Here is a 26,822-nt window from a genome sequence, read left to right on the forward strand (position 1 = left end):
TCAGATATTCCACCACAAAACAATGTTACACCTGTCAAGAAAATTACATAATTTTGCAAGGTGCAGGAATCTAATATCTCTTCTAAAAATATAAATAATGTCATCTTTAATAAATGGAGTTATCTCCCATTGTCCAGCATTGTAGTTGAATCAATTAATTGACAATGTTATATTTAATGTATTTGAAATAAATATCTGGGAAATCATTCACTATTTAGATATTAGTCATTGTAAATAAACTTATTTCTATGTATGTATATTGCAATGTATCAAAATCTAGTATTTTATTCACAGCTCGGACTCAGCCCATTATTGCCAGTTCTACACCTGATATGATCAAAGACCATTTCTTGCCTATTGCTATAAAATTGAGGGAGAATGGTAAAGCCGTGGACCTAAAAGACAAGAAGCTGTTAGCCTCCAAACATGGATCTAATGAAGTAGCTGACTTAGAAGCAGAAGTTCAAACTGTAAATATCTTTTTTTTTTCTTTATATTGTTTTTGCTTAAAAAATCAAAGAAGGCTAGATAGAAGGAAGTCATTAGAGTAAAAATGTGTATTTAGATTGGCTAGAAATTCTGATATCTAGTAGTTTTAAACAACAGTCTCTGATATCAGATTGAGTGTTGTTGCAGTTATGGGGTAAGACATTTTAAGTGAGGTCCTACATCTTTTTATCACATATTACAAAACACTTGTAAGCAGCAATTGATTTATCAAGATGTTATTTCTGCATTAGTTTGAAGCGCTGTGTGTCAAATTACTTTTCTGGATTTAACAATAGCCAATGAGAGAGAGTTAAATACATGAAAAACTATACAAGCACAAAGCATAAATGTTAAAATGATGAAAAAGTGTTAAAAATTAAAAAAACTTAGTTTTAAAATTTCAGATCATTAATAAAATCTTTACAAAAAGAATTTATATACACACCATATTGCAGAAAATTCTCACAAGTTGATCTTATATTTCAGGGTTACTGTACATTGGTTAGAGATATCTATGCATTTTATCCACTCCTGATAAAGTATGTAGACTTGCATAGGTCCCAATGGTTGAAGAATCCTATGCCAGAAGCTGAGGAATTGTTTACATGTGTAGCAGACATTTTTGGCCTGTGGTCAAAATCACTAGTATGTATACTGCAGTTTGGACATTAAGAAAATCCTGATTTGTATTTTACTACATGCATTTGTGTTCTATCCATGAATTGATTATTCATGTAATATTCCTTCCTGTATTTTATATACAATCTGACTATTGATCAATCTCAGAGCACATGTCTTTTGCTTGGAAAGAAACATTAAAAGTTGAACTTCTTTTATACATTGCTTACAAAGTTCTAAACTTCCTTGAGATACTTAATCTTCAGATTTTATAGATGTTTTTATACGACTGTAAAAATTTAAAAAAAAATTTGGTTGTATATTGGTATCATGTCGTCTACGTCATCAGCGTCATCTGAAGACGGATGATTTCCGGATAATGACTTTAGTATTAGTAAATAGAAATCAATAAAATTTTAACTTAAGGTTTATAACCATCAAAGGAAGGTTGGGACTGATTTTGGGGGTTTTGGTCCAAACAGTTTAGGAATAAGGGGCACAAATAAGCATTTTTCATGGTTTTCGCACAATAACTTTAGTATAAGTAAATAGAAATCAGTGAAATTTAAACACAAGGTTTATGAACACAAAAGGAAGGTTGGGATTGATGTTGGGAGTTTTGGTCCCAACAGTTTAGGATTTAGGGGTCAAAAGGGTCAAAATTGAATTATTGGGGTTCTTTGACATGTTGAATTTAACCAGATATTTAGATCCTTAATTTTTGTTCCCGTTTTCAAATTGGTCTGCATTAAGGTCCAAAGGGTCCAAAATTAAACTTTTTAAGTTCTGAGACCACAATCATTCTGTGTCAGAAACCAATTCTGTGTCAACTATTTAATCACAATCCAAATTTAGAGCTGCATCAAGCTTGAATATTGTGTCCATACTTGCCCCAACTGTTCAGGGTTCAACCTCTGTGGTTGTATCAAGCTGCACCCTGCGGAGTATCTGGTTCTAGCTTAAAATCACCAATCCGAAATTTGAGATTGATCCTGTAAATGTCTCTTTATATGATATAAAATTTTCAAAATTCTTAACTGAGCAAATCTAAACTCCAGCTGAAAATATTTTAATTCTGCCACCTTTATTAATTTACCACTGTTCCTAATGTCACATTAACTTAAACAATATTTCAGAGAAATACAGGTAGAGTGGGGTGCTCATTTTCGCCGGGGACACAATTTCGCCATTTAAGGATTTTGAGGTGTAAAAACTTCAAAGGATGGCTGAAATGGAAGAAATGTACCCGTAAATTATATTTTTATAACAAATATAATATTTTTTTAAACTGAGACAAAATTGCGGCTCCTACCGAAAATGACCGAAAAACGGACAACGATTTTCGGACAATTTCCTGAATAAAAATCACGATTTCAAAGAAGTATTTCTAAGTAAATATTTGACTGAATGCCCTAATTTTGAATTCTTTATACCTTTGAAATGTCTGCTATTCATCTATAATGCAATTGATTTGATAAAAATTGTTAAAAGCTGCGGTTATTTGGTTTTAAATAGATGTATAAAAACGGCGAATATGTGTCCCCCATTGACAAAACATCCGGAAATTTCAAACACCCTTTAATCTAACTTTTCAGATGATTTTCTTAAAACAAACCGGTTTTCAAGCTTAAGTATATTTTGCATTTGAAGTTATCTTCATATAGAAATATCAGTATACTTCAAAAACATTTAGACCTGAACATAAACTGTAGAAAACATGGAAAGATGTGGCGAAAATGAGCACCTCACTCTATCAGTGTAAAAAAAAAGATATGAACTGCATGTACATAAACTTTTAGTCCTATAAAGGAATAGTTTGAGGCTTTGTACTGTTGATTGAATGATTGTTTTTCCACATCAACAGAGTTATTTCCCTTGACCCTTTTACACATAATGTGACAACTTTTAACATCAACCTTTCATTTAGAATGATTGAATATTAGTCTTCCTTATCCTAACTAATTTTAAACGTAATTAAAAATTTACCCATAGAACCTGCTTGTATATTTCAATGTTTATTTCTGAATGTTGCGTGTAATTGTGTGTTTATATATTTCTTTAGTGGTCTACTGGGAAACAGGTGAGTTCATTGCACATACAGGCGTTTAGTTATTTACAGGTGTTTAGTTATTGCAATTTACATTTAAATGCATGCAAAACAGCAAATTTTCATCTAAAAGATGTCATTAAAAACGCTGGTTTCTGACGTTGGTTTTAAGCTTTTTGACATACATGTTATGATGTATACTGAAATATATTTGTACTGTCCTGAAATGTTAAAATGAAATGCTTGGCTATGGTTATGAAAGAATGATCTCAGTAGCTAACAAAGATCTTGCTGTTTTGCTAATAGTCAATCCATGGTTCAAAAAAAAGTATATATAAACTGCATAGTGATTTTTAGCTCACCTGGCCCGAAGGGCCAAGTGAGCTTTTCTCATCACTTGGCGTCCGTCGTCCGTCGTCGTCCGTCGTCCGTCGTCGTCGTCGTCCGTCGTCGTTAACTTTTACAAAAATCTTCTCCTCTGAAACTACTGGGCCAAATCAAACCAAACTTGGCCACAATCATCATTGGGGTATCTAGTTTAAAAAATGTGTGGCGTGACCCGGTCAACCAACCAAGATGGCCGCCACGGCTAAAAATAGAACATAGGGGTAAAATGCAGTTTTTGGCTTATAACTCAAAAACCAAAGCATTTAGAGCAAATCTGGCATGGGGTAAAAATGTTTATCAGGTCAAGATCTATCTGCCCTGAAATTTTCAGATGAATCGGTCAATCGGTTGTTGGGTTGCTGCCCCTGAATTGGTAATTTTGAGGAAATTTTGCTGTTTTTGGTTATTATCTTGAATATTATTATAGATAGAGATAAACTGTAAACAGCAATAATGTTCATCAAAGTAAGATCTACAAATAAATTTTTAACCATTTTTCGTTAATTAAAGTAATCTTTTACAAAAATCTTCTCCTCTGAAACTACTGGGCCAAATTAATCCAAACTTGGCCACAATCATCTTTGGGGTATCTAGTTTAAAAAATGTGTGGCGTGACCTGGTCAACCAACCAAGATGGCCGCCACGGCTAAAAATAGAACAAAGGGGTAAAATGCAGTTTTTGGCTTATAACTCAAAAACCAAAGCATTTTGAGGAAATCTGACGGGATAAAAATGTTTATCAGGTCAAGATCTATCTGCCCTGAAATTTTCAGATGAATCAGTCAATCGGTTGTTGGGTTGCTGCCCCTGAATTGGTAATTTTGAGGAAATTTTGCTGTCTTGAATATTATTATAGATAGAGATAAACTGTAAACAGCAATAATGTTCATCAAAGTAAGATCTACAAATAAGTCAACATGACCAAAATGGTCAGTTGACCCGTTTAGGAGTTATTGCCCTTTATAGTCAATTTTAACCATTTTTCATAAATTAAATTAATCTTTTACAAAAATCTTCTCCTCTGAAACTACTGGGCCAAATTAATCCAAACTTGGCCACAATCATCTTTGGGGTATCTAGTTTAAAAAATGTGTGGCGTGACCTGGTCAACCAACCAAGATGGCCGCCAACGCTAAAAATAGAACATAGGGGTAAAATGCAGTTTTTGGCTTATAACTCAAAAACCAAAGCATTTTGAGGAAATCTGACATGGGATAAAAATGTTTATCAGGTCAAGATCTATCTGCCCTGAAATTTTCAGATGAATCGGTCAATCGGTTGTTGGGTTGCTGCCCCTGAATTGGTAATTTTGAGGAAATTTTGCTGTTTTTGGTTATTATCTTGAATATTATTATAGATAGAGATAAATTGTAAACAGCAATAATGTTCAGCAAAGTAAGATCTACAAATAAGTCAACATGACCAAAATGGTCAGTTGACCCCTTTAGGAGTTATTGCCCTTTATAGTCAATCTTTAACCATTTTTCATAAATCTAAGTAATCTTTTACAAAATCTCCACTGAAAGTACTAGGCCACAATCATCTTTGGGGTATCTAGTTTGAAAAATGTGTCCGATGACCTGGCCATTCAACCAAGATGGCCGCCACGGCTAAAAATAGAACATAGGGGTAAAATGCAGTTTTTGGCTTATAACTATGAATTCAAAGCATCTAGAGCAAATCTGACAAGAAGTTAAATTGTTATACCCCCGCTTTAAAAAAGGGGGGGTATACTGTTTTACCTCTGTCTGTCAGTCCGTCCGTCCGTCAGTCAGTCAGTCCGTCAGTCAGTCCGTCCCATGAAACTTTCGTCACATTTTTCTCAGGAACTACACATCCACCCTTTCTGTAATTTGGTATCAACATTTATATATGTTAGCCATACCGTGTGATGCGTTTTCAGATTCATCACTTGACAACTTCCTGTTTACCGAACACTTGTATGATTTTACACATGATAGCCAAGTTGAAAATTTTCGTCACATTTTTCTCAGCAACTACAATACAAGGATTTCTGAAATTTGGTTTCAGGATTTATACAAGTCAGCTGTACCGTGTGATGCGTTTTCAGATTCATCACTCGACAACTTCCTGTTAACCGAACACTTGTATGATTTTACACATGATAGCCAAGTTGAAAATTTTCGTCACATTTTTCTCAGAAACTACAATACAAGGATTTCTGAAATTTGGTTTCAGGATTTATATAAGTCAGCTATACCGTGTGATGCGTTTTCAGATTCATCACTCGACAACTTCCTGTTTACCGAACACTTGCATATTTTTACACTATTAATATTATCCACTTGTGGCGGGGGTATCATCAGTGAGCAGTAGCTCGCAGTTTCACTTGTTAATCAAGTCAATATCTATCTGCCCTGAATTTTTCAGATGAATTGGACAACTGGTTGTTGGGTTGCTGCCCTCCAATTGGTAATTTTTAAAGAAATTTTGCCGTTTTTGGTTATCTTGAATACTATTATAGATAGCGATAAACTGTAAACAGCAATAATGTTCAGCAAAGTAAGATCTACAAATAAGTCAACATGACCTAAATGGTCAATTGACCCCTTAAGGAGTTATTGCCCTTTATAGTCAATTTTTAACAATTTTCATTAATTTGGTAAATATATGTAAATTTTTACCAAATATAGTTCTCTGTTACTAATGGGCAAAGTTCATTATAGATATAATTGTAAGAAGCAAAATCGTTCAGTAAAGTAAGAACTTCAAACCCATCACCATCACCAAAATACAATTTTGTCATGAAACCATTTGTGTCCTTTGTTTAATATGCACATAGACCAAGGTGAGCGACACAGGCTCTTTAGAGCCTCTAGTTACATACTCAAGTCAGTAACATGTAGACAGTTTTTCAAAACAATTGGAAGTTATTTTAAAATGCTTGAAATAATTTTATCTCTGGTTTTCCTACTCAGAATCAGGACCAAATTGTAATTTAAAAACATTCACAATAGACATAAAGGAAAGTAACACTCTCATTTAGTTCATTATTGATAAAAGTTTGGTCATGAAATGAAATCGTTGATATGAAATAAGTATAAATTTATTTTTTTACAATTTTAGATTGAATTGTCTGTTTATTTTTATTTTTATTCAGTTAAATATTTTTGAGTATTTTTTATGCAATTTACCAGTAGTAAGCACAAGTTTTGTTTTGTGTCACCATCAGAAGAATTTTGCAAATCATGGATTAAAAGGATACAAAAGGGTCTGACTATTCTTGAGAGTTAGAACACAATAAATATAAAATATGATCTGTTTATTAGTGCATATCATTTTCATGATTGTATACTTGGGTATTGGAATGCACCAAACTCTGTTAAGTTTGTACACATACCTGCCAACTTTTCAAAATGCCCATGGGGGTTTTATGTGCAAGATGGCTCTAAAAGTCCTACAAAACCTTCAAATATGTTTCAATGTTATTTTTGGCTTCTTCATACTTTACAAGCATAAATCTATTGTTAAGTTAATTGTTTTGTGTTAAATTGTGGACAAATTTGCTCTTTCAACATTTTCATTTAGGAGCCTCCATGGGGGAAATCCCCCTCAAATAGTGACAGTTGGCAGGTATGTGTACAGTACTCTTGGTGCTGGCTTTTAATACAAGCTTAAAATACAAGTAACATGCAGACTTACTTACAAGCACATATTGGGAATTATGGGTTTGGAGAATATTGTTATTAACACTTTTATACTTTTATATATATGCATGCATTTAATTTTTCATAGATTGGGGAATAAATTGCAGGATTTAGACTTTACATGGCCCACTATTGACTGGGAGATGTAAATTTGCAAGTATACTCAAATTCTTGTTAGTTATATCATCTGTTAACAGATGATTAACAATATAAAAATATTTATTGTTTCAGATGTTTAAGAGGGAAGAACAAAACTTTGTGATGGCTAATGAGATAGACAATATGGCCCTGATCATGCCCAGTCAGTCAAAACAAGTCAAACTACCACAGTCGGAGTTACAACCAGAGGGAACAGTGAAGAAAACTGCTAAAAAGAGGGAGAAGAAAAGACTGGAACCTCATAACAGTTTAAATGTAGCTTGTCTTAAGAGACTGTTACCCATTGGTCTTGGATTCTTCAGTGGCAGGGAACAGGAGTTACTACAACAAGCCAAACAGAAATTGATAGATGTATGTATTTTTTTTGTCCCTTTCAATTTAATGGATAAACAATCTTTATATTCAGGTGGAAAATATTTTTTCTTTATTTAATGACATATTTCTTTGAATTCAAGTGTGGTTATATTCAGGAGAACAGTCAAGATTCTTTTTAACTGATAGTAAAAAAAAATAGGGTTAATAGGATTTCTGTTAAAGCTTAAAATCATCTGAAAAAAAGTTTACTTGATGATTTGAAAAATACTGTAAACCAACTTATATTCACAGATACTGTTTCCATGTTAAGCCCATTCTAGCTATTATGATTTCAAGGTTTTCTGCCACTGTTGTTGACAATAGTACTAATATGTAATTTAATTTGTGAATAGTGCTTTTCCATTATTAACCTTGATTTGGGTTGCTAAAGATTTAGAAAGCTAGGCAAAGATGTGATCTGTACACTAGGGAAGGTCATAAATGCAAGAAAATTGAAAAGTTCACTTGTGATGTTAGAATTGTAAGGTAGTTAGCTTATATAATCAAGATATTCCATGTAAATGTACTGTATAGAAAAAAGAAGCAACACAAATTGAGAGTAGTGACATTTGAAATGATATAATGTTAGTGTTTTTGTTCTAAAACAGAGAAAGCAAGATAAATATTGTATTGTGTAAAATATGTTAATTATTTTCAGAGTTTTGCAGAAGAAATGCTTATGGTACAATGTTTTGTTTGCATTCTCCATAATAGATTTATTTACTGATTTTATTTATAAAATACAAAAATCCATTTTCAGTTTGATAAAAAAGAAAGCTTTGTTAGGACTTTGTCAAACTTTGGAAGGTATCTCAAAAATATACAAATATCTGTACCAAGATTTATTTAGTACTTTTTCAAGATTTAATGGGTCAAACTACAGTGATCTTAAGGTGGTACCTTACACTACAGGGAGATAACTCTGTAAAGTCAGCTTAACGTTTTAATTACGTTGGGTTGTAAAGGGAATATTAAGCTTCCCAATGACCAAAATTGGTGTTTGCCAAACTGCTATATAACCAGTGTAATTTTGCTGACAAAATGGTTGGTTCAAAATTTTTGAAATTTTTGAATTTTTATTAAAGGTTCAAAGTAAATACTTTGTCAAAATTTGATGAAATTAAACGAGCCAAATTAATTTTAGTGAAAGTGTTGGGTACCACCTTAAGAATTGTAAATCAGTGAATGAATTTATAATGGTATATTGTTTACTTCTGGTTGTTGAGAAAATTTGTTGATGTTTACAGTTATAAGAATGACCAATATTTCTGACCATATATGTTATATAACTGTTGGATGTACTGTGTTTCATCAATTTTTATTTTCTTTTTTTGATGACAAAACAAAGCTTTAAAAAGAGTATAATATGTATATCTGAGGCTCCCACAGGGTACCCCCCTCAGGTCGCAAGGTCGCTTTTAAATTCGATGAGGTCATTTTAAAGGGAAATGTACAGGTCGCAGGTCGTTTTTTCCCAACACAGAGAACGGAAGTCAGTCGGAGGTCGTTTTTTTCCAAACTTTACAGGTCGCAGGTCGTTTTTAGAACGCCCTCAGGTCAGAAGTCGCCTCTAAAAAGCCCAGAGGTCGCAGGTGGCTTTTGACCCTGCGGGAACTTCATATCTGACAAATAAAAACACCCTTTCAATTTTTCCATGTGAAACTTGTTATGCCAAAAACCTTTGGAACAGAATTTTTATTCCCCTGCCATAGCAGAGGGGGCATTAAGTTTTTTTGTAACCTTTGTTGGTCAGTAGGTACGTCTCAAAGATGGTTTCCGTTCTCTTACTTTATTTTGCTTCAACCAAATGTCATGAAACTTGTACACTATGCGTTTTACATTTACCACAAAACACAGATCAAGTTTGAATTTTGGAGGTGTCACATAAATGTTCTAAAGTAATGCCAATTTTAAATGGAAAATTGCTGAATTTTCTCGTTTTGGTTTTTGTCGAGCCTGCAACTTTTGTTGCAGAAAGCTCGACATAGGGATAGTGATCCGGCGGCGGCGGCGGTGTTAGCTAACTTCTTAAAAGCTTTATATTTTAGAAGGTGGAAGACCGGGATGCTTCATACTTTGTATATAGATGCCTCATGTTACGAAGTTTCCGTCAGTCACATGTCCAATGTCCTTGACCTCATTTTCATGGTTCAGTGACCACTTGAAAAAAAAGTTCAAATTTTTTGTAATGTTGAATTCTCTCTTATTATAAGTAATAGGATAACTATATTTGATATGTGCGTACCTTGCAAGGTCCTCATGTCTGTCAGACAGTTTTCACTTGACCTCGACCTCATTTCATGGATCAGTGAACAAGGTTAAGTTTTGGTGGTCAAGTCCATATCTCAGATACTATAAGCAATAGGGCTAGTATATTCTGTGTATGGAAGGACTGTAAGGTGTACATGTCCAACTGGCAGGTGTCATCTGACCTTGACCTCATTTTCATGGTTCAGTGGTTATAGTTAAATTTTTGTGTTTTGGTCTGTTTTTTTCGTACTATATGCAATAGGTCTACTATATTTGTTATATGGAATGATTGTAAGGTGTACATGTCCAGCGGGCAGATGTCATGGGACCTTGACCTCATTTTCATGGTTCAGTGGTTATAGTTAAATTTCTGTGTTTTGGTCTGGTTTTTTTTCATACTATATGCAATAGGTCTACAATATTTGTTGTATGGAATGATTGTAAGGTGTACATGTCTAGCGGGCAGATGTCATGTGACCTTGACCTCATTTTCATGGTTCAGTGGTCAAAGTTAAGTTTTTGAGTTTTGGTCTTTTTATCTAATACTATATGCCATAGGTCAACTATATTTGGTGTATGGAAATATTTTATGATCTTTATGTCAGTAGCGCAGGTTTCTTTTGACCTGACCTCATTTTCACGGTTCATTGCACAGTGTTAAGTTTTTGTGTTTTGGTCTATTTTTCTTAAACTATAAGTAATAGGTCAACTATATATGTTGTATAGAAGCATTGTTAGCTGTACATGTCTGCCTGGCATGGTTCATCTGACCTTGACCTCATTTTCATGTTTCATTTGTCTTTGTTTAGTTATCTTGGTTAATGTTAAGTTTATGAGACAGTTGTAATAAAGCTTTATACTTAGGACTATCTACATAATATCAATGATTAGTATAGAAGGCGAGACATTTCAGTGTGTGCACTCTTGTCTAACATATGTTTGCCTCCACCAAATGTTATGAAACTTAGACACAATATGTATTACCACAAAACTCAGATTAAGTACAAATTTGGTAGCGTCACTTTTACAGTTTTTCAGTTATGCCCCTATATACCTTAATCTTATATGCAAGCGGGGTCATCATCTGTATCCCATGGTCACATTCTCCATTTATTTTTTTTAATGTTCAATTTACACATAAAGTGCATAAGAATATGTATTGCTGGTCCTGTGTAAAATTGATTTCAAGTAAATAATTGGTTTTCATATATATGGTTCCCTGTATCATAATAATAAAACACAGTACATAACAGTTCAATTCTGCATGAATTAAAAAAAAAAGCACATTGTTGGTTATGTTACACGTTGTCCTGTTCAAGTTTTGTATTTTTAGTTAGTCCTATTTCAGCTGATATATTTCTTGTAAAACAATAAAATTCACTTTAAGGTCATGAACAAATTTGTAGAAGTTTCATTCATTTTTAACATAGAATTTTAAGAAAGAAAAAAGTGGGTTTTTTTTTTTTTTTTTATTTAATCTTGAAAACAAAAAAGTGTTCCTCTTGACCAATTTGCCAATCCCAGCACCCTGATTGTAATCATCATGTTTGTGTCATTAACCAAAGAAGTGAGTTATTTACATAAATAACAAAGAAAGTATGAAAATTCATTACAGAATAAGTTAATATAGTCTTGTATTTATATTGTCTCAAAGTTTTAGGAAATATATGTATTATGTGTCACTTCTTGAATTCATATTTATATATTTTATTTTTTCGTAACATTTTAATCAAAGGGTTTTGTTTCTGTTTAAATGTATTTGTTGCTTTATATTCATTTTTGTCATTAACACAATAATTTATTTTATGTGCAAATCACAATATATTGTTTTGTACATGTATCATAATTTAATATTGTCTTGTATCATATAATATAAGCAAGAATGTATATATGTTTCTTTTTTCTTCTTTTAAAAATGTTGTTTGTATTATATTGTTACTTATATTGTTTTAAAACTTTTTTTGTTATTGTGTGTGCAGGAGTCAGAGGCAGATATAGAAGATTTCTTGCTGAAAAGTTTAGAAGTTGAAGAAGGGGTTAGTACATTACTTCATTTGATGAAAAGGGAAAGGTGTTAAATGTTACATTCTACCGTTTTCTATTTTTATACACCTGCGAAATACAGGATGTTTAAAGTATACCAATGTTTTTCAGTGTGTCAACACTTCGTACAATAACTCAATTTGGTTTTAAACAAATCTGATGTAATTTAAAGGATTAACAGAAAAAAATCATTTTGTGTAGAAATTTTCTGTTTGCAACAATTGTTATTAAATACATTTTCTTTTATTCAGCCTACAGATGAAGCAGTAAAATGGCAGAAAGTATTATACCGTAAGATAGGAGGATCAACCGATATGCAGCTAGATCAGTGCAAAGTTATCGACCGTATTTTATCAATGGCCAAGGTTATGCATGGACTGCATACCGTAAGTTTTCCAGGTTTTTTTTGGCGTTTTTATTTTACATCAAATTAACACTTGATTTTTAACTTATAACCCAGTAGTCTGTAGACAATCTGAAATATAATGTAGAATTAGTTCTTGTTGTAAAACTTAACTAAACATTTTTTTTACTTTTCTTTTTTTACCGAATTATCCAACTATATTTTGTCATAGGTCTTATCTTATGATCATTAATAAAAAACATCTTGATTATCTTAGTTACTTTGTGTATAAAGGTCTTCTATTTAAAAAATGAATTAGATTTTACAATAAATTATTGTAGCTCGATTTCATACCAATAATTCCAACACTAAAAATGCAAGTAAGAGTGAATATTGGTCAAGTTTATAATTGCTAGTATTAACGCATTGCACAGATGACAAACATTTGAGCAGACTTATATTTTTTAGGCCCTATATTGGAGTGGATATTTTTTCCCCTCTTTTTGATCTTCATTTGAGCAGATATATGTTTCCTTTTTTGCCCTACATTTTAGCAGACATTGTTTGCTTTTTGGTCCTACATTTGAGCAGATTTTTGTTTTTTTGGCCCTGCAATTGATTGAATTGTTTTATTATTTCTGCAGATTATGTTCAAATGTATAGAAATGCTTAAGCTAAAAATGAGTTGCTTATGTTTGAGCAGATATTGTTGTCTCTATACATTTGAGCAAAAATCAGAATGCTCAAATGTGTAGATTTTTTCTGCCTCAGATGTCATGCATCACATTCTGGTCTATGGTTTATGTTGAATGATTTCTTATGCTTTTTTGCTGATTTTCTTTTCTGCAGCAATTGAACATAAAGGTTTTTAATTTAATAAGTAAAATATGTTTATTTTTATTTTTTATTCCATTATTTTACAAGAAAATTTAATAATATCAGTGTCTAGATAAGTTTTTATTTTTTTTTTATAGCATTAACCATACATGTATGTGTTAACAAGTTTCAAGTATATAATTTATCTTTATCTTGTCAAGATCTTTTTAAAGAAAAAATAAAATTCAAACCAAAAATTGCTTAGGCAAAATAAAGTTATTTCCCCATAATTAAAGTTTAGCAATCAGGTAATCTTGATTTCCAAAACTAGACTTTAAATAAAACGACTATTAGAAAGAATATTGGGTTAACACATGAATGGTTTCTGCTGTAATTTTTAATCCACATGCACATATAGAGTAGATAGATTATATTTTCTATGTTTAGTTTGATCGACTAATGGACGAGGACTGGATTTTCAAATCAGTACGTAGACATTTCCCTCCCTGTTATACCACCCAAAACCCAATGTTTTGATATTGTAGTTAGTGCCACAAATATCTATTGTGTACTATAAGCTAACAATTTTATGTGAAATTGAAATTCTTATAGATATTTTTTCAGAGAAGTAAAATTATCTTTGCTTAAGACAAATGATGTTTGAGAACCAGATTTTGATTTGATTTCACTCAATGATCAAATGCAAATGTAGTAACAAATACTATTAAAAAAACTGGTTTGGACAAATATTGCTTATAGTTCATAACTTTCATAAGATTTGCAAAATATGTATCGGCCACAATAATGAACAAACTTGGACGTTGTAGACTAGGTTTCATCAACTTTATTTGATTACATAGTCAGTTGCATTATTATGTATAAAGTGTGTATATTTGCAAAGCTTCCTAAGTTGTTTACCATCTAGAATTGATGATGCTAGGTTTAACTTTTACAGCTTAACCTCTTGTCTCTAGGATAATTCATATGGTTTTGATCCTCAAGTAGATGTTGATGCTAATGCTTAGCAAGCCATGTTTTAACTTTGTTCATAAACTTTTAATGCCCTTCAAGATTAGACATATTGTGTGCTAGCAATTTTGAGATCTTTGGGCTGTCGATTTCCGCTTGACAAAACTTTGAATTTTGTTACTGAGCATGGATTTTTCTTGGTAATGACCTATACCAAGTTGGGTATAGATTTGGTGTATTGTTAAAGCTGTTACACAATTCTTGCCATAGGAATAAACAAAAAGGCTTGATAAACAATTATTTGTGTATTCCTACAGATAGCTATTTTACATGAGAAATAATTATTTAGTAAAATATGAATTGAACTGTACACATGCAAGAACATTAAGTTTTTATATAAAAACAAAGTACTGTCATACGATTAAAATGAAATATGAGCTATAACCTGTTTTACTATTGAAGGTCGAGCATCCATCAGCATCACATAAGAGTGCCTGGCGTAAGGTTATATCTACACAGAGGAAAAGAGCTGTCATGGCCTGTTTCAGAATGGTACCACTGCACAGCTTACCAAGGTAAATCTTATTCAAATTCTAATGTTAAAAATTAATGTCATATGGTAAAATTCATTGCCACATGGATTCATTGAATTTGTTATATGGAAAGAATTTTGTTATTTTTTGGATGCTTAAATTTTATAATTTCTTTCAAATAAATCAATAAAATGAAACATATAAGACATGGAAGTTGGGTATGAAAAAGAGCACTTTTCTATGTCAGGATAACACAAAAACCAATCAAGAAATTTGAAAATAACTGTAAGACAAAGATTAACAAAATTCTCACCATACTTTTGAAACAGTACTCTTAATGAACTGAACTGTCTGCATGTATAAATAAACAAAACTATGAATTTTTAAATATACAACATTTAGATTACTCCTAGCTATGGTCATCAGCATTTGTTTGATTGGAAATTTTCATGAGATTGTTTTGTAGAAAAACATTAATTTTGCATTTTATGATGACAATTCCTAAACTTGCCAACTTTATAAATAACAAAACTGTAAACATTAGCACTCTGCCAGGACTCATCATGAAACATGGACAGCCATTGATGTTTCATTAGCTGCTGCTACTTACTGATAATTATTGTTTTATTCCTTTCAGACACAGAGCCATTAATTTGTTCCTAAAGTGCTACAGAGGTCAATGGTTAAATACAGAAGAGTATGAGAAGAAAATCCTGATAGAAGATGTCACTGTAAGTTTAACAATATAAAAAAGAAGATGTGTTATGATTGTCAATGAGACAACTCTCCACAAGAGACCAAATGGCACAGAAATTAACAGTTTTAGGTCACCATACGGCCTTTAACAATGATCAAAGTCCACACCTCGTATTCAGCTATAAAAGGCCCCTTAATCAAATGTCAAGCTCTAAATTGATATTAGTCTAAAGAATGAGAAATGGAAAATTCCAGATTACAAATTGCAAAAATTTGCAAAAAAGTCGGATAGAATCCTATCTTTTCATCATAATTTTTATCTGCAGAATAAATTGTTATATACATTTTGAAGATGGATATTTATTATAGAAATCTGATGAAGCAGAAGATGAGGTGGAGAAGAAAGAAGCTGATGAGGAAGTGAAACCAGATCCTCTGACTCAACTGATTACCTGTCTTAGTAGAGCTGCCACTAAAGAACAACAGGGAAGTCTTCCAGAAGATACTATCTATATGTCGTATGCCCAGATAATGGGACAGGTAGGTCAAATAAATCAGATCCTAAAGGACACATGTGCTTACTCTCCAATAAAGTCAAGTTCATTCATTTTTAAAAGACATAGCTGTTATGTATTGGAAGGTTTGTGGACGTCCATCTGTAGTTTTACTGTGGCAAATGAAGTTTAGCTGGCGACGCATAGTTACAGACAGTTAGATTGTAGGCTGATTGTCAACCAATCAGAACCATTGATCCAAATAATTGCCTTAGAATTAGACATCCATTTTAGGTATTTTAAAACAACTGTAACCAGTGACTTGAATTCAATAAAAATTTGTAGAAAGTCTTCAATATCTTTTTACATTCTTATCTTTAATTTAAATGATCAAAGATATTACAGGTACTCCTAACAAGACGCTTGAGAGATTGGCAAGTAAGTAAGCATTGTTGTTAGGGTAGGGGAACTTTTTTGAGTTGGAAAGGAAACCTGGAACCCTGATTGCCCAAGGTGAAACTTTTGGAATCCTGGTTTTATATTTTACTGGATATAGGAGAATATAAGGAAGAAAATTACAAGAGAGGAAGATTATAGAAAATTTAATGTGAATGGTTTGTTTACATTTTAGAGTTGCCATGGAGAAGACGAAGATGATGATGATGACGATGGAGGAGGGGATGACGAAGGACCAGGATCATCTTTCCAGGTATAATTCTCCAACAATGGAGCACCTCTTAATAATGCTTTTGTGAATGGCTTGTAATTCTTCTCTCATGTCATGCTTTTTTGAAGAAACTATTTACAGTTTATAATTATTAATGAAAGCTTGCTTTTCCAATGGAAACATTTAACATGCTTAATGTAGAATTTGGGTAGTTTTATATTCTGATTTGCAGTAAGATTTTTAAGGAATGTGTTACAAAATGATAACAAAAATGAAGAATATTCTGTTTGCAGAAGTTACATTTTGTTCAGAAAAATTGAATTAACCATAAGAAATAGTCATTTCTATATAATAATACTAATAGAATAGATTGGTTTTTAAAATTCTACACTTCAAAGGCATCAATTATATTAAGATTTGAAACAGTCTACTCTAGTGGGAGACAAATACATATTTCAGTGTATATACTGTATACTTTTTCTTAATACATGGTATGTAGTTAATTTTTTGTTAGCAGTAGAATTTATATAGAACATACAGGAAGTTAAATGGAATATGATTTGGCGCTACAAGATATATATATTATTTTCTCTATACCTCATTGATATATTTTTCATTTAAATGCAAAACTATCAGTTACATGTGGAAATTCTGAAGGTACACAGAAAAGTACATGTTCCCATGTAGATAGAAAAAAATCAATCAAGCATGTGTTCCTGTGTGCATTAATACTTTTCCTAAATTTTTTTTTAGTTTTTTTTTTAGACTTGTATTGTTACCTTTGATAATATCAATTATATATGCATGTAAATGCTATACCATTTTTGTTTTAGTATCATATCTACAGTAGACATTGTTACGTTTCATATATATCTTTTCCTTTGTTTGTCTGTGAAAATAATAAGTAATTGTCCCATGTATTGTGTAAACTATGTTCAAATAGTTTGATATATTGTATGAACTGTGTGCTGCAACAAAGTTAATCTGTTGTGTGTTTGTCTTGTATTGTTTTGTTTTACAGTAGGTGTCCATATGTTGATATAAGACCTTATTTATGTTTAAGGATTAAACACAATTTTTGTGAAGTTTACCAATGTGTAAAATGGGATAATGCAGTAGAAAATTGAAAAAGAGTTAAATGACTCTCATCATTAGCATTGTTAAACTGTTATATGTTGTAAAATAGGAATGCAACAGAATCCAAAAAAAAGAAAACGTGTTTTCCACTCTCAGTTTGCTTCAGTAGTCTAGTCACATCATTGAAAAAGATGCATAACAGTTATGAAGTTAATTTTACACCTTCAGTTGAAAGGAAAGCTACTTTGTCAGCAAGAAATATTATTACCACCTTATTATAATTATTCTTACCTCAAACACGATAATTAATTTTAATTGAATCAAATAAACATAACTTGAACAGGGAAATGCAATGTAAGTTTTACTATAGTTTGGCCATGCTTTTATCTTAAAGACACAAAAATCTTCTTTTTTTTTCAGGAACAAGAGATGGAAAAACAACAACTGTTATTTGAGCAGTCACGGTTGGCTGATCGTGGAGCAGCAGAAATGGTATTACTGTATATTAGTGCTTGTAGAGGTATGTTTAAAACTCATTGTTACATTATATATCAGAGAGGTGGCTGCTATTGTAATCTTATAGAAATCATTATAAAGCTGACAATTTTTTGCCACTCAATTTTAGATAGCATGTCTTTTGTGCTGGATCTGTAGTTAGTAGAAAAAAAACACATCAAAATCCAATGCTTGGCTGTTGTAGTAATTTAAGGTGGTACCTAACACTACAGGGAGATAACTCTGTAAAGTCAGCTTAACGTTTCAATTACATTGTGTTGTACAAAGAATATGAAGCTTCTCAATGATCAAAATTGGTGTTTGTTAAATTGCTATATAACCAGTGTATTTTTCTGACAAAACAGTTGGTTCAAATTTTTTTAAATTTTAATATTTTTGTTTAAGTGTCAAAGTATATACTTAGATCAAATTTTATGAAAATTAAACGAGCCAAATTTATTTTAGTGAAAGTGTTGGGTACCACCTTAAATCAATTTGTAAAGAAAAGAATAACATACACAAGTGTTCTTTTACGTTTCTTTGCTCACATTTCATTCTCTGTAAGTTTTATCTGTAATAACAAATTAGATAATTGAAGCATTTCTGTATCTTTGTACTAATTCACAATACTATTGAGCTTTGGAATGCTCATAGTCAAATTTTAGGATGCAAATATATTTTTTAATACATTGGAAGGGATATAAACAAGACATGATCAAAGGACAAAGAAATATAAACATTGGAATTTATAACCAAAAGTTTTCTTGAATGAATAATTAATACATTTTCATACAATAAGTTTTTCGTAATGTTTCGTTAAAACAAAATATCAAAATTTCATTGTTTTACTTTTTACTTCAGGTGTCCAGAGTGCCATGGTAACAGACACAATAGAACTTGGCATCTCCTTACTAAGGGGAGGTAACACAGAGGTTCAAAAGGTAACTTATAGTTGCATATTCAGGGTGAAAAATGGTATATTTTAATAGTACATTGTTCAACCATTACCCAATGTACATGCAAATTTAGATTTTTTGCTATGAAACTTCATGCTTTTACATTATGTTAGACCTACTTTGTACTAAGTGAATTAAATCTTTAAAAGCTTTGTCACTTTGAGCATTATATAAAAATGCAGATTTATATAAAATTTTAGACTATTTTATAAATTTTTACCTGTAGAAGACTTGTAATCTGAGGCACAAATCAAATCATAGAGAAATTTTTCTAATATTGATTAGTTATTTCAAAAGAGGAACAGAGAGCTATCTACTGCTAATAACAGTTGATTGCAATTTTATATTTCAGAAAATGTTGAATCATTTGAAAGATAAGAAAGATGTAGGATTCTTTACCTCTTTGTCCGGACTTATGCAGGCATGCAGGTAAGAATGAACAGAAATTCATGTTAAAAAAACTCCAACGACTTGTTGCGATTTAGAAATCTGACAACCAGCACTGCGTCTGTCTAGCATAAAAACTCTTTTCTGTCGCAGCAGTTAATTTTGGTATATTCCTTTATAGCATACATGTTTTTCAAATAAATCTAAATACCCTGTGCGTAATAAAAGAAAACAAAAAAATTGTGTCAGGATCCCTCTTAGAGTGATAAATACTTGATAATTGGTATGCATATTTGATTAGAAAAAGAATAGCCATGGAAATATTTTGTAGAAAAATCTTTAATTTAATTTTAACAGTGTATTGGATCTGGATGCATTTGAGAGAACAAACAAGGCAGAAGGATTAGGAATGAGTTCTGATGCCAATGCAGGGGAGACAAATCTGTATGATGCTGAGACCACATGTAAACTATTCAGATTCCTTCAGTTGCTATGTGAAGGCCATAATGCAGGTAAAAGGGAAAAACAAATATTTTATTTGTATCAATTTGCATTTCACTGCATGAAGATTTATTTTTTTATAACTACATCAAGTTTTAGATTTCTTGAAAGATTTCTTGAAAAGTATTATCAAAATATTTTTAATATAGGTGTGTATAACTTGAATATCAAAATATGGAAATAAGAAGATAAAATGAAGTTAATAACTATTGGTCACCATATGGCCTTCAACAATGAGCAAAATCCATACTGTATGACTTTTAGTTAACTTTACAAAACCTTTAGGTAATAGAGGAATTGAATTTGATGATAAAAGGATTCAAGTTAATGACATAAAAATTTAGCTTAAAACTGGCTTTTATATTGCAGAATTCCAGAATTACCTGAGAACCCAGGCAGGTAACAACACCACAGTGAATGTTGTAATCTGTACTGTGGACTATTTACTGAGACTACAGGAGTCCATCATGGACTTTTACTGGCATTACTCTGGTAAAGACACCATAGACCAGTCTGGTAAAGAAAGTTTCTGTAGAGCTATCATGGTTGCCAAACAAATCTTCAGAAGTCTCACAGAATATATACAGGCAAGTTTTAAATGATATTCCTTGGTGGCTGAGGGGTCTAAGTAGTCCAACTATTATAATGTAGCATATCAACACTGTTGTTGTAAATTGTTTGAATCCCACAAAGGTCAGGTGCACTTGACTCCAATATTAATTGTCTAGGATTTTTATACCAATGGTCAGTGATTCTCTCTGGGCATCCTGGCTTCATTCACCTATAAAAAATTACCGCCATGAAACAGCACGATAGTGTTGAAAGGGGCGTTAAGCCAATTAATCAGTCAATGCTATTCAGGAATCACAACATTGAATTTGAATAAATTTAAAGTGTTTTTGTAGTCAATTTTATATAAGACTTCCTTTACATTGACGAAATTAGGCATATCATTCTTATACGAAAAAATTTTTCAACTGTGTAATATTTCTTTCAGTCATTTAGTTAAGGAAGTTTAATTTCTCTAACCTTTTTTCAACAATAGTTTTCTTGTTTCTGCTTGCTCAATTTAATATATACTTTATTTATTTACCCTTTAGGGACCTTGTGCTTTGAATCAGTTAGCTTTAGCACACAGTAGATTGTGGGATGCTGTTGGAGGTTTCCTGTATATATTTGCTCATATGCAAGATAAACTTTCTAAGGTAAGTTGGTCTGAGTATATTTTTTTTACCTATTTGATCACAAGACAAATTAGGTTCAAGTTAAAGGTTTCTGTACGTATCTGCTCATTTGTAAGATAAGCTGTTAAAGGTATATTTAGAAACAAGTTTTATGGTTTCTGTACTTAGACATTTTTGCTTATATTCAAGGTAAAACCTCCAAATTAGGCTTCAGAAAAAAATCTGGGGTTTCTTACACATATTGTATAAGTAATATAAATACATCAATATAAAGAAAAATTAAGCATAATCTTTTTTTATGTATCCAAGCACTGTCACAGAATAGAAGTTCCTTCATAATATAAGTTCCAAATGGAAAAAATATTCTAGAATATTATTTCCACAGGAATATATATTACAGTAGAAGTTCCTAACGGAATAAATAGTATAGAATATTTGTTCCATCAAGTACAGGTATTATGACATTGTTTATAACAAAGTTTCCACTGGAACTTCTATAAGGTGGAACAAATATTCATTGACAGTACAAGCAACTCTGGTAAGTTGAAGTAATAAGTTGAAAATTCTTTTGTTCAATATTCAGACAGGAAATTTTGAAATAGAAAAGAATTGGAGAAGCTTCAGTTTGCATTTTAATTGTCAATTAACACTGATATAATTTTGAAAAAGACCGCTGTTAAAGCTTAACATTGGTGAGCATAAAATATTATAATTTAACAAAGTGAAAAATATTGACTGGTTTGTTTTTATTTCAGGATTGTGAACAGCTGGAGTTGTTAAGAGAATTCATGAAATTACAAAAGGAAATGATGATTATGTTACTGTCTATGTTAGAAGGTCAGTTTTCAATATAAGAAAATAATAGCCTAGAAAGATAATAAGGTTTATACCAGAAAACTTATCTTTTTTATTTTTAATACCAGTTATAAATTGTAATCATATGACCTGAAAAAAACACACCTAAAAGATGGATCTATTGAAAAGATGCTTACAGTAATTTTTATCAGTTAATACAGAGTATGTGAAAATTGAAACAAGCTAATTCTGAATATTACAGGAAATGTAATGAATGGACCTATTGGTAAACAGATGGTGGACACACTGGTAGAATCATCAGCTAATGTAGAGGTTAGTATAGATATTTACTTACACAGCAGAATATTGTTTTTGAAAAAAACTGTTTTGTATACTAATTGTAAATTATCACATATGTCATTTTTGTCTTCACCTGTGAGAAATCTTGTTTCAATTATTTCACAACCTATATTGAAAAGTGTCATAGTTAGGGACTGGACCCATAATGATTTATTCTGAATTTGAAACTCATGTTTTGTGGAAACCTAGATTTTTTTTACCCTTTTGCTAGACAATTTGACCTGGTTTCAAGCGATTAGTTTTTGTGTTTAAGGCTGATTCTCTTTCAGTCCATCTACAGTATATATTTTATTTCAGATGATTTTGAAGTTCTTTGACATTTTCTTGAAGATGAAGGACTTGACTACCTCTGAAGCTTTCCTGGTAAGTGCTTTCTGATGAACAACCAAAATCAATCAAAAAGATTATTTAATATTGATTTAAGAACTTATTTCTTGATCTGAAATCAACATCATCTTAATTAAGAATAATAACAGTTTTTAGAAACACTGAAAAATGATAAAATGCTGTTTGAACTTTTGTGATGTCTTCTTTAGTATAAATCTATTTCTGAAAATATCGTTTATATTATGGTTTACATCTGTAATTGTCACATGTTAAAAAGTAATTTAAATGTGATTTTTATTTACAAAAATTAAAATAATTGTTTTAATATTAATTCAACTTGAGTCTTGGTTTTCAGGTGTTTTTTTGGTGTTTAGGTTTAATTCAGTAGGATTAAGAAGGCATACTTTTTTCCAAAAGGATCAATGCATTTCCAATATCAAGTTTACGTTATGGTTTATTTCATTCTGTAAACACATGGATCAGAAAAAAATATATCTATTGGTGAAGATATACATTTGTGGCCAACAATATCTGAAGCAAAACTTGGATTTGAAAATTATAACATGGTCAAAATAATGATTTTAATCTTGACACAGAACAGAGTGATGTTGTATCTGATAGAAAATGCCAAATATTGAGAAAAAAAAATGTTTGGTTTTCTATATATTTTTGGTCAAATGTTCATTAAAAGTACTTTATATCTATTCCTCTGCATTTTAGGACCAATATTCACCCTTTAGAAATTTAACCATTTTGCTTTTGAAGTACCTACCCTTGAACTATTTTTTTAAACTTTTAAATTTTCCTCTTAAAAAAAACTGAAGCACCCAAGCAAAGAACTTTTATTTTGTTATGAACATGCAAAAATTGTGTGAGCAGTGAATTCATTTCTTAGATCTTTTAAATTCTGTATTAAATAATAACAATCAAATATTTATGATTTATTTGACAATTAATGAATGTAAATATATATATTTGTTGACACTTTTCAAACCATGTCCACAAGATTGTTTTGAGATAAATTTACACAAATTGATTAATTTCCTACTTACAGGAGTTTGACACCAATAAAGACGGATATATTTCTGCCAAGGAATTCCGTAAAGCAATGGAGGGTCAGAAAATGTACACACGGTGTGTCATACGTATATTCATTATTCTGTAGTATAAGCTTTATCAGAACTCATTACTGGACTTCTGGCTTTTTTACTGATGAAACAAGATTCTGAATTTTACTCTAAAAATCTTATCTTACAAATAAAATTAACTGTCATGTGGAGGGATAGCTTTGTAATTTTAATCAAAATGATTAAAAATACTACTTAAATCAAAAGCTATTCTAAAACTTTGAATGTTTTTGAAAGTTTAATCAGTCCCTTATCTTTACAAATTTCATGCTATTAACAAAAATCTTGTTTTATCAGTGTTGACATCAGTCATCATTCATCTTTGAACCAGTTTTCTTGCAATGGTCTATTCTATAATTCAAATTTTTCAATGATTTTGTTTACATTTATTTTTGAACTATATGAGCCATCCATGTTATTTGTTAATTCAAAAACTTTCAGTTTATCAAATAACTCTTATAAAGATCTGAATACCATTGACTACATGCAAGAAAATTTGGTCAACTGGTGAATGGTTTCTTCTGTAATATTACTGTAAGCTACATGTGCATATACATATATAATAGATAAATTAGATATTGTATTCACTGTTGTGTTGTGCTGTAGGAATTTGATGCTAATAATGATGGCTGGATATCGCCTAAAGAATTTAAGAAAGCTTTGGAAGCTCAAAAAACTTACACAGAGTAAGTCATGCATGATGCCCAGATGCCCGTGTTCAACCAGTCCATAAAAATAACATCAAAATCAACCATGCATGACATCAGTTTTATTAGGATATTTATATTAATACTCTCCATCCATAATATTTATATTAATGTTCTCTATCCATAAAATGTTTGCTTTTAAGTTCTTTATCCAAAGATTTTTGGCAGACTTTCTTTTGAACCCCCTTCATAAAATTGAGAATGGAAATGGGGAATGTGTCAAAGAGACAACAACATTCATGTATGTATGTGTTTATTGAGGGGTTCAAAATGAAGTTCTTCCAAGTATTTCAATAATTATTATATTATCCATTAACTGTCTTGTGCGATGACCTTAGGCTTCTCAAAATAAATTTTGTACTTCTAACACAGTGTTACATCTTTTAAAACTTCAAAAAAAAATTAATTGAAAGATGAACTCAGTTGATTTTAATGTAGCATAGAATCCTTATTTTATAATTCACCAAATTGGCATTAAATCTAGTAGTGGATACCTAGTAGCAATAACATTTAGAAGCAAATAAAAAAAGTCATTGGTAACTGGAGAGCATGATTCTAATAACAAAATTACATTGTCTCCTCAGGAACTGTTAAATAGGGATCTCTTTGTTTTAAGTAAGCACTCTAACCTAATTTCAATTACAAATGGCTAAGTTCCACCACCTAAAGGAAGCAATCCCATGAAATATACATGGCTTCAGCCATTGCCAGGCTATCTGATTTAATTCACATTTGAAATAAAATAGATTTAAGAAATAAAGCTAACTGAAACTCTGCACATACTGAGAGAAACATAGATTTGTTTGAATGGCCTAACCTTTGATATCCTACCAAACTACAGTTCATTTGTTTTTAATCTCAACAGAATTAACCACTATATAAATAGTGATTTTATCACAAGTTTTTTGTTCTATTAATTTAAAATTTTAATGTTTTGGAAAATTTGTGTAAAAAAAAAATCATCATTGGATGCCTTAGGATACATTTCAAAATGAAGAGCAGCAATAAAAAGGTTGCTTCCATGCCTTGTTATTTACCCAGTATATATCTTCAGATTTTCTCATGAAAGTGTTCTATATTTATACTTTTTATACAACCGCAAAAAAAAAATTGCGCCGTATAAAGCTATCATGTCGTCGTCGTCCAAAGATGCATTTAGTTTCCGGACAATAACTTTAGTGAATGGATCTCTATAATTTTTTACATTAAGATTTAATACCACTAAAGGAAGGTTGGGATTAATTTTGGGGGTTATGCTCCCAAAAGTTTAGGAATTAGGGGCCAAAAAAGGGGCCCAAAATAAGCATTTGTGTAGTTATCAAACAATAACTTGTGTTTAAGTGTATGAATCTCTCTGAAATTATACCACAAGTTTCCATACCATGAAGGGATGGTTAGTATTGACTTTGCGGGGTAATGGCTCAAAATGTTTTGGAATTGCGGACAAGAAAAGGGGAAAAACTAGGTTTTTCTGGTCAATGGACAATTAAGACAGTTTAAAAGCAGTGTAAGGGAGGTAATTCCAAAACATTCAACATACAATGTTAGATATATTCGGATCTACCTCCCTTACACTACTTGTAAATTATGTATAAAGAAATGTCAGATTTGGACTAATTGCCAAAAAAGGGGGGGGGGGGGTGGTGGTAGTAGTTTTCAGTTTATTTTTTTTCCAAATTTTTGAAAAGTTTGAAGAAGAAATCTTTAATTGCACAATATTGCGCAATAGATTTGTAAGATCTGGACATTTGTTTTGTGTCTGAAACTCATATCATGTCAAAAACTTGATCACAATCCAAATTCAGAGCTCTATAATCAAGCTTGAATGTTGTGTCCATACTTGCCCCCAACTGTTCAGGGTTTGACTTCTGCAGTCGTGTAAAGCTGTGCCCTGCGTAGCACTTGGTTTATCAATTCAAAAATATCCATATTTTACAGTTAACAAAGTATTGTTTTTAATACCAGATATACAGATTAACTTTATTATCATTTATTCATACCAGAAGTTTTTAATTGATATTTACAGTGAGGAAATAGATTACATTATGATGTGTGTGGATGCTAATCAAGACGGAAAGGTGGATTTCAATGAGTTTACTGACAGATTCCATAATCCTGCTAAAGACATTGGTTTTACAATGGCTGTCTTACTTACTAACTTGTCAGAGCACATGCCATCTGATCCAAGGTAAGTTGACATTTTAGTCATGTGACTTTTAAAGTTTGAATGAAAACTGCAAACTTGTCAGAGCACATGCCATCTGATCCAAGGTAAGTTGACATTTTGGTCATGTGACTTTTAAAGTATGAATGAAAACTGCTACTTGTCAGACCACATGCCATCTAATCCATGGTAAGTTGACAATATGGTCA

General features: G+C 31.4%; 1 protein-coding gene across 10 annotated transcripts in view; it reads left to right on the top strand.

Moving 5' to 3' along the window:
• The window catches only part of LOC143069384 (ryanodine receptor-like), a 141,115-nt gene that overhangs the window by 92,763 nt on the left and 21,530 nt on the right, over window positions 1-26,822 (top strand). For 3 of the 10 annotated variants that reach the window (XM_076243986.1, XM_076243993.1, XM_076243994.1), the window contains 22 exons: window positions 295-470; window positions 976-1,134; window positions 7,441-7,719; window positions 8,381-8,404; window positions 11,952-12,008; window positions 12,267-12,401; window positions 13,622-13,660; window positions 14,606-14,718; window positions 15,314-15,407; window positions 15,742-15,912; window positions 16,498-16,575; window positions 18,031-18,130; window positions 18,967-19,046; window positions 19,414-19,490; window positions 19,806-19,960; window positions 20,319-20,536; window positions 21,050-21,154; window positions 21,889-21,970; window positions 22,191-22,261; window positions 22,586-22,651; window positions 23,670-23,749; window positions 26,476-26,637. In XM_076243986.1, the coding sequence (XP_076100101.1) occupies window positions 295-470; window positions 976-1,134; window positions 7,441-7,719; window positions 8,381-8,404; window positions 11,952-12,008; window positions 12,267-12,401; window positions 13,622-13,660; window positions 14,606-14,718; window positions 15,314-15,407; window positions 15,742-15,912; window positions 16,498-16,575; window positions 18,031-18,130; window positions 18,967-19,046; window positions 19,414-19,490; window positions 19,806-19,960; window positions 20,319-20,536; window positions 21,050-21,154; window positions 21,889-21,970; window positions 22,191-22,261; window positions 22,586-22,651; window positions 23,670-23,749; window positions 26,476-26,637 (2,521 nt within the window). Of the gene's footprint in view, window positions 1-294; window positions 471-975; window positions 1,135-3,169; window positions 3,188-7,440; window positions 7,720-8,380; window positions 8,405-11,951; window positions 12,009-12,266; window positions 12,402-13,621; window positions 13,661-14,605; window positions 14,719-15,313; window positions 15,408-15,741; window positions 15,913-16,497; window positions 16,576-18,030; window positions 18,131-18,966; window positions 19,047-19,413; window positions 19,491-19,805; window positions 19,961-20,318; window positions 20,537-21,049; window positions 21,155-21,888; window positions 21,971-22,190; window positions 22,262-22,585; window positions 22,652-23,669; window positions 23,750-24,348; window positions 24,429-26,475; window positions 26,638-26,822 lie in introns of all 10 variants that reach the window. The other 7 variants (XM_076243990.1, XM_076243991.1, XM_076243992.1 and 4 more) reach the window with 4 other exon arrangements.

This window comes from Mytilus galloprovincialis, chromosome 3, assembly GCF_965363235.1.
Source record: "Mytilus galloprovincialis chromosome 3, xbMytGall1.hap1.1, whole genome shotgun sequence".
In the NCBI taxonomy this organism is placed as follows: Eukaryota; Metazoa; Mollusca; class Bivalvia; order Mytilida; family Mytilidae; genus Mytilus; species Mytilus galloprovincialis.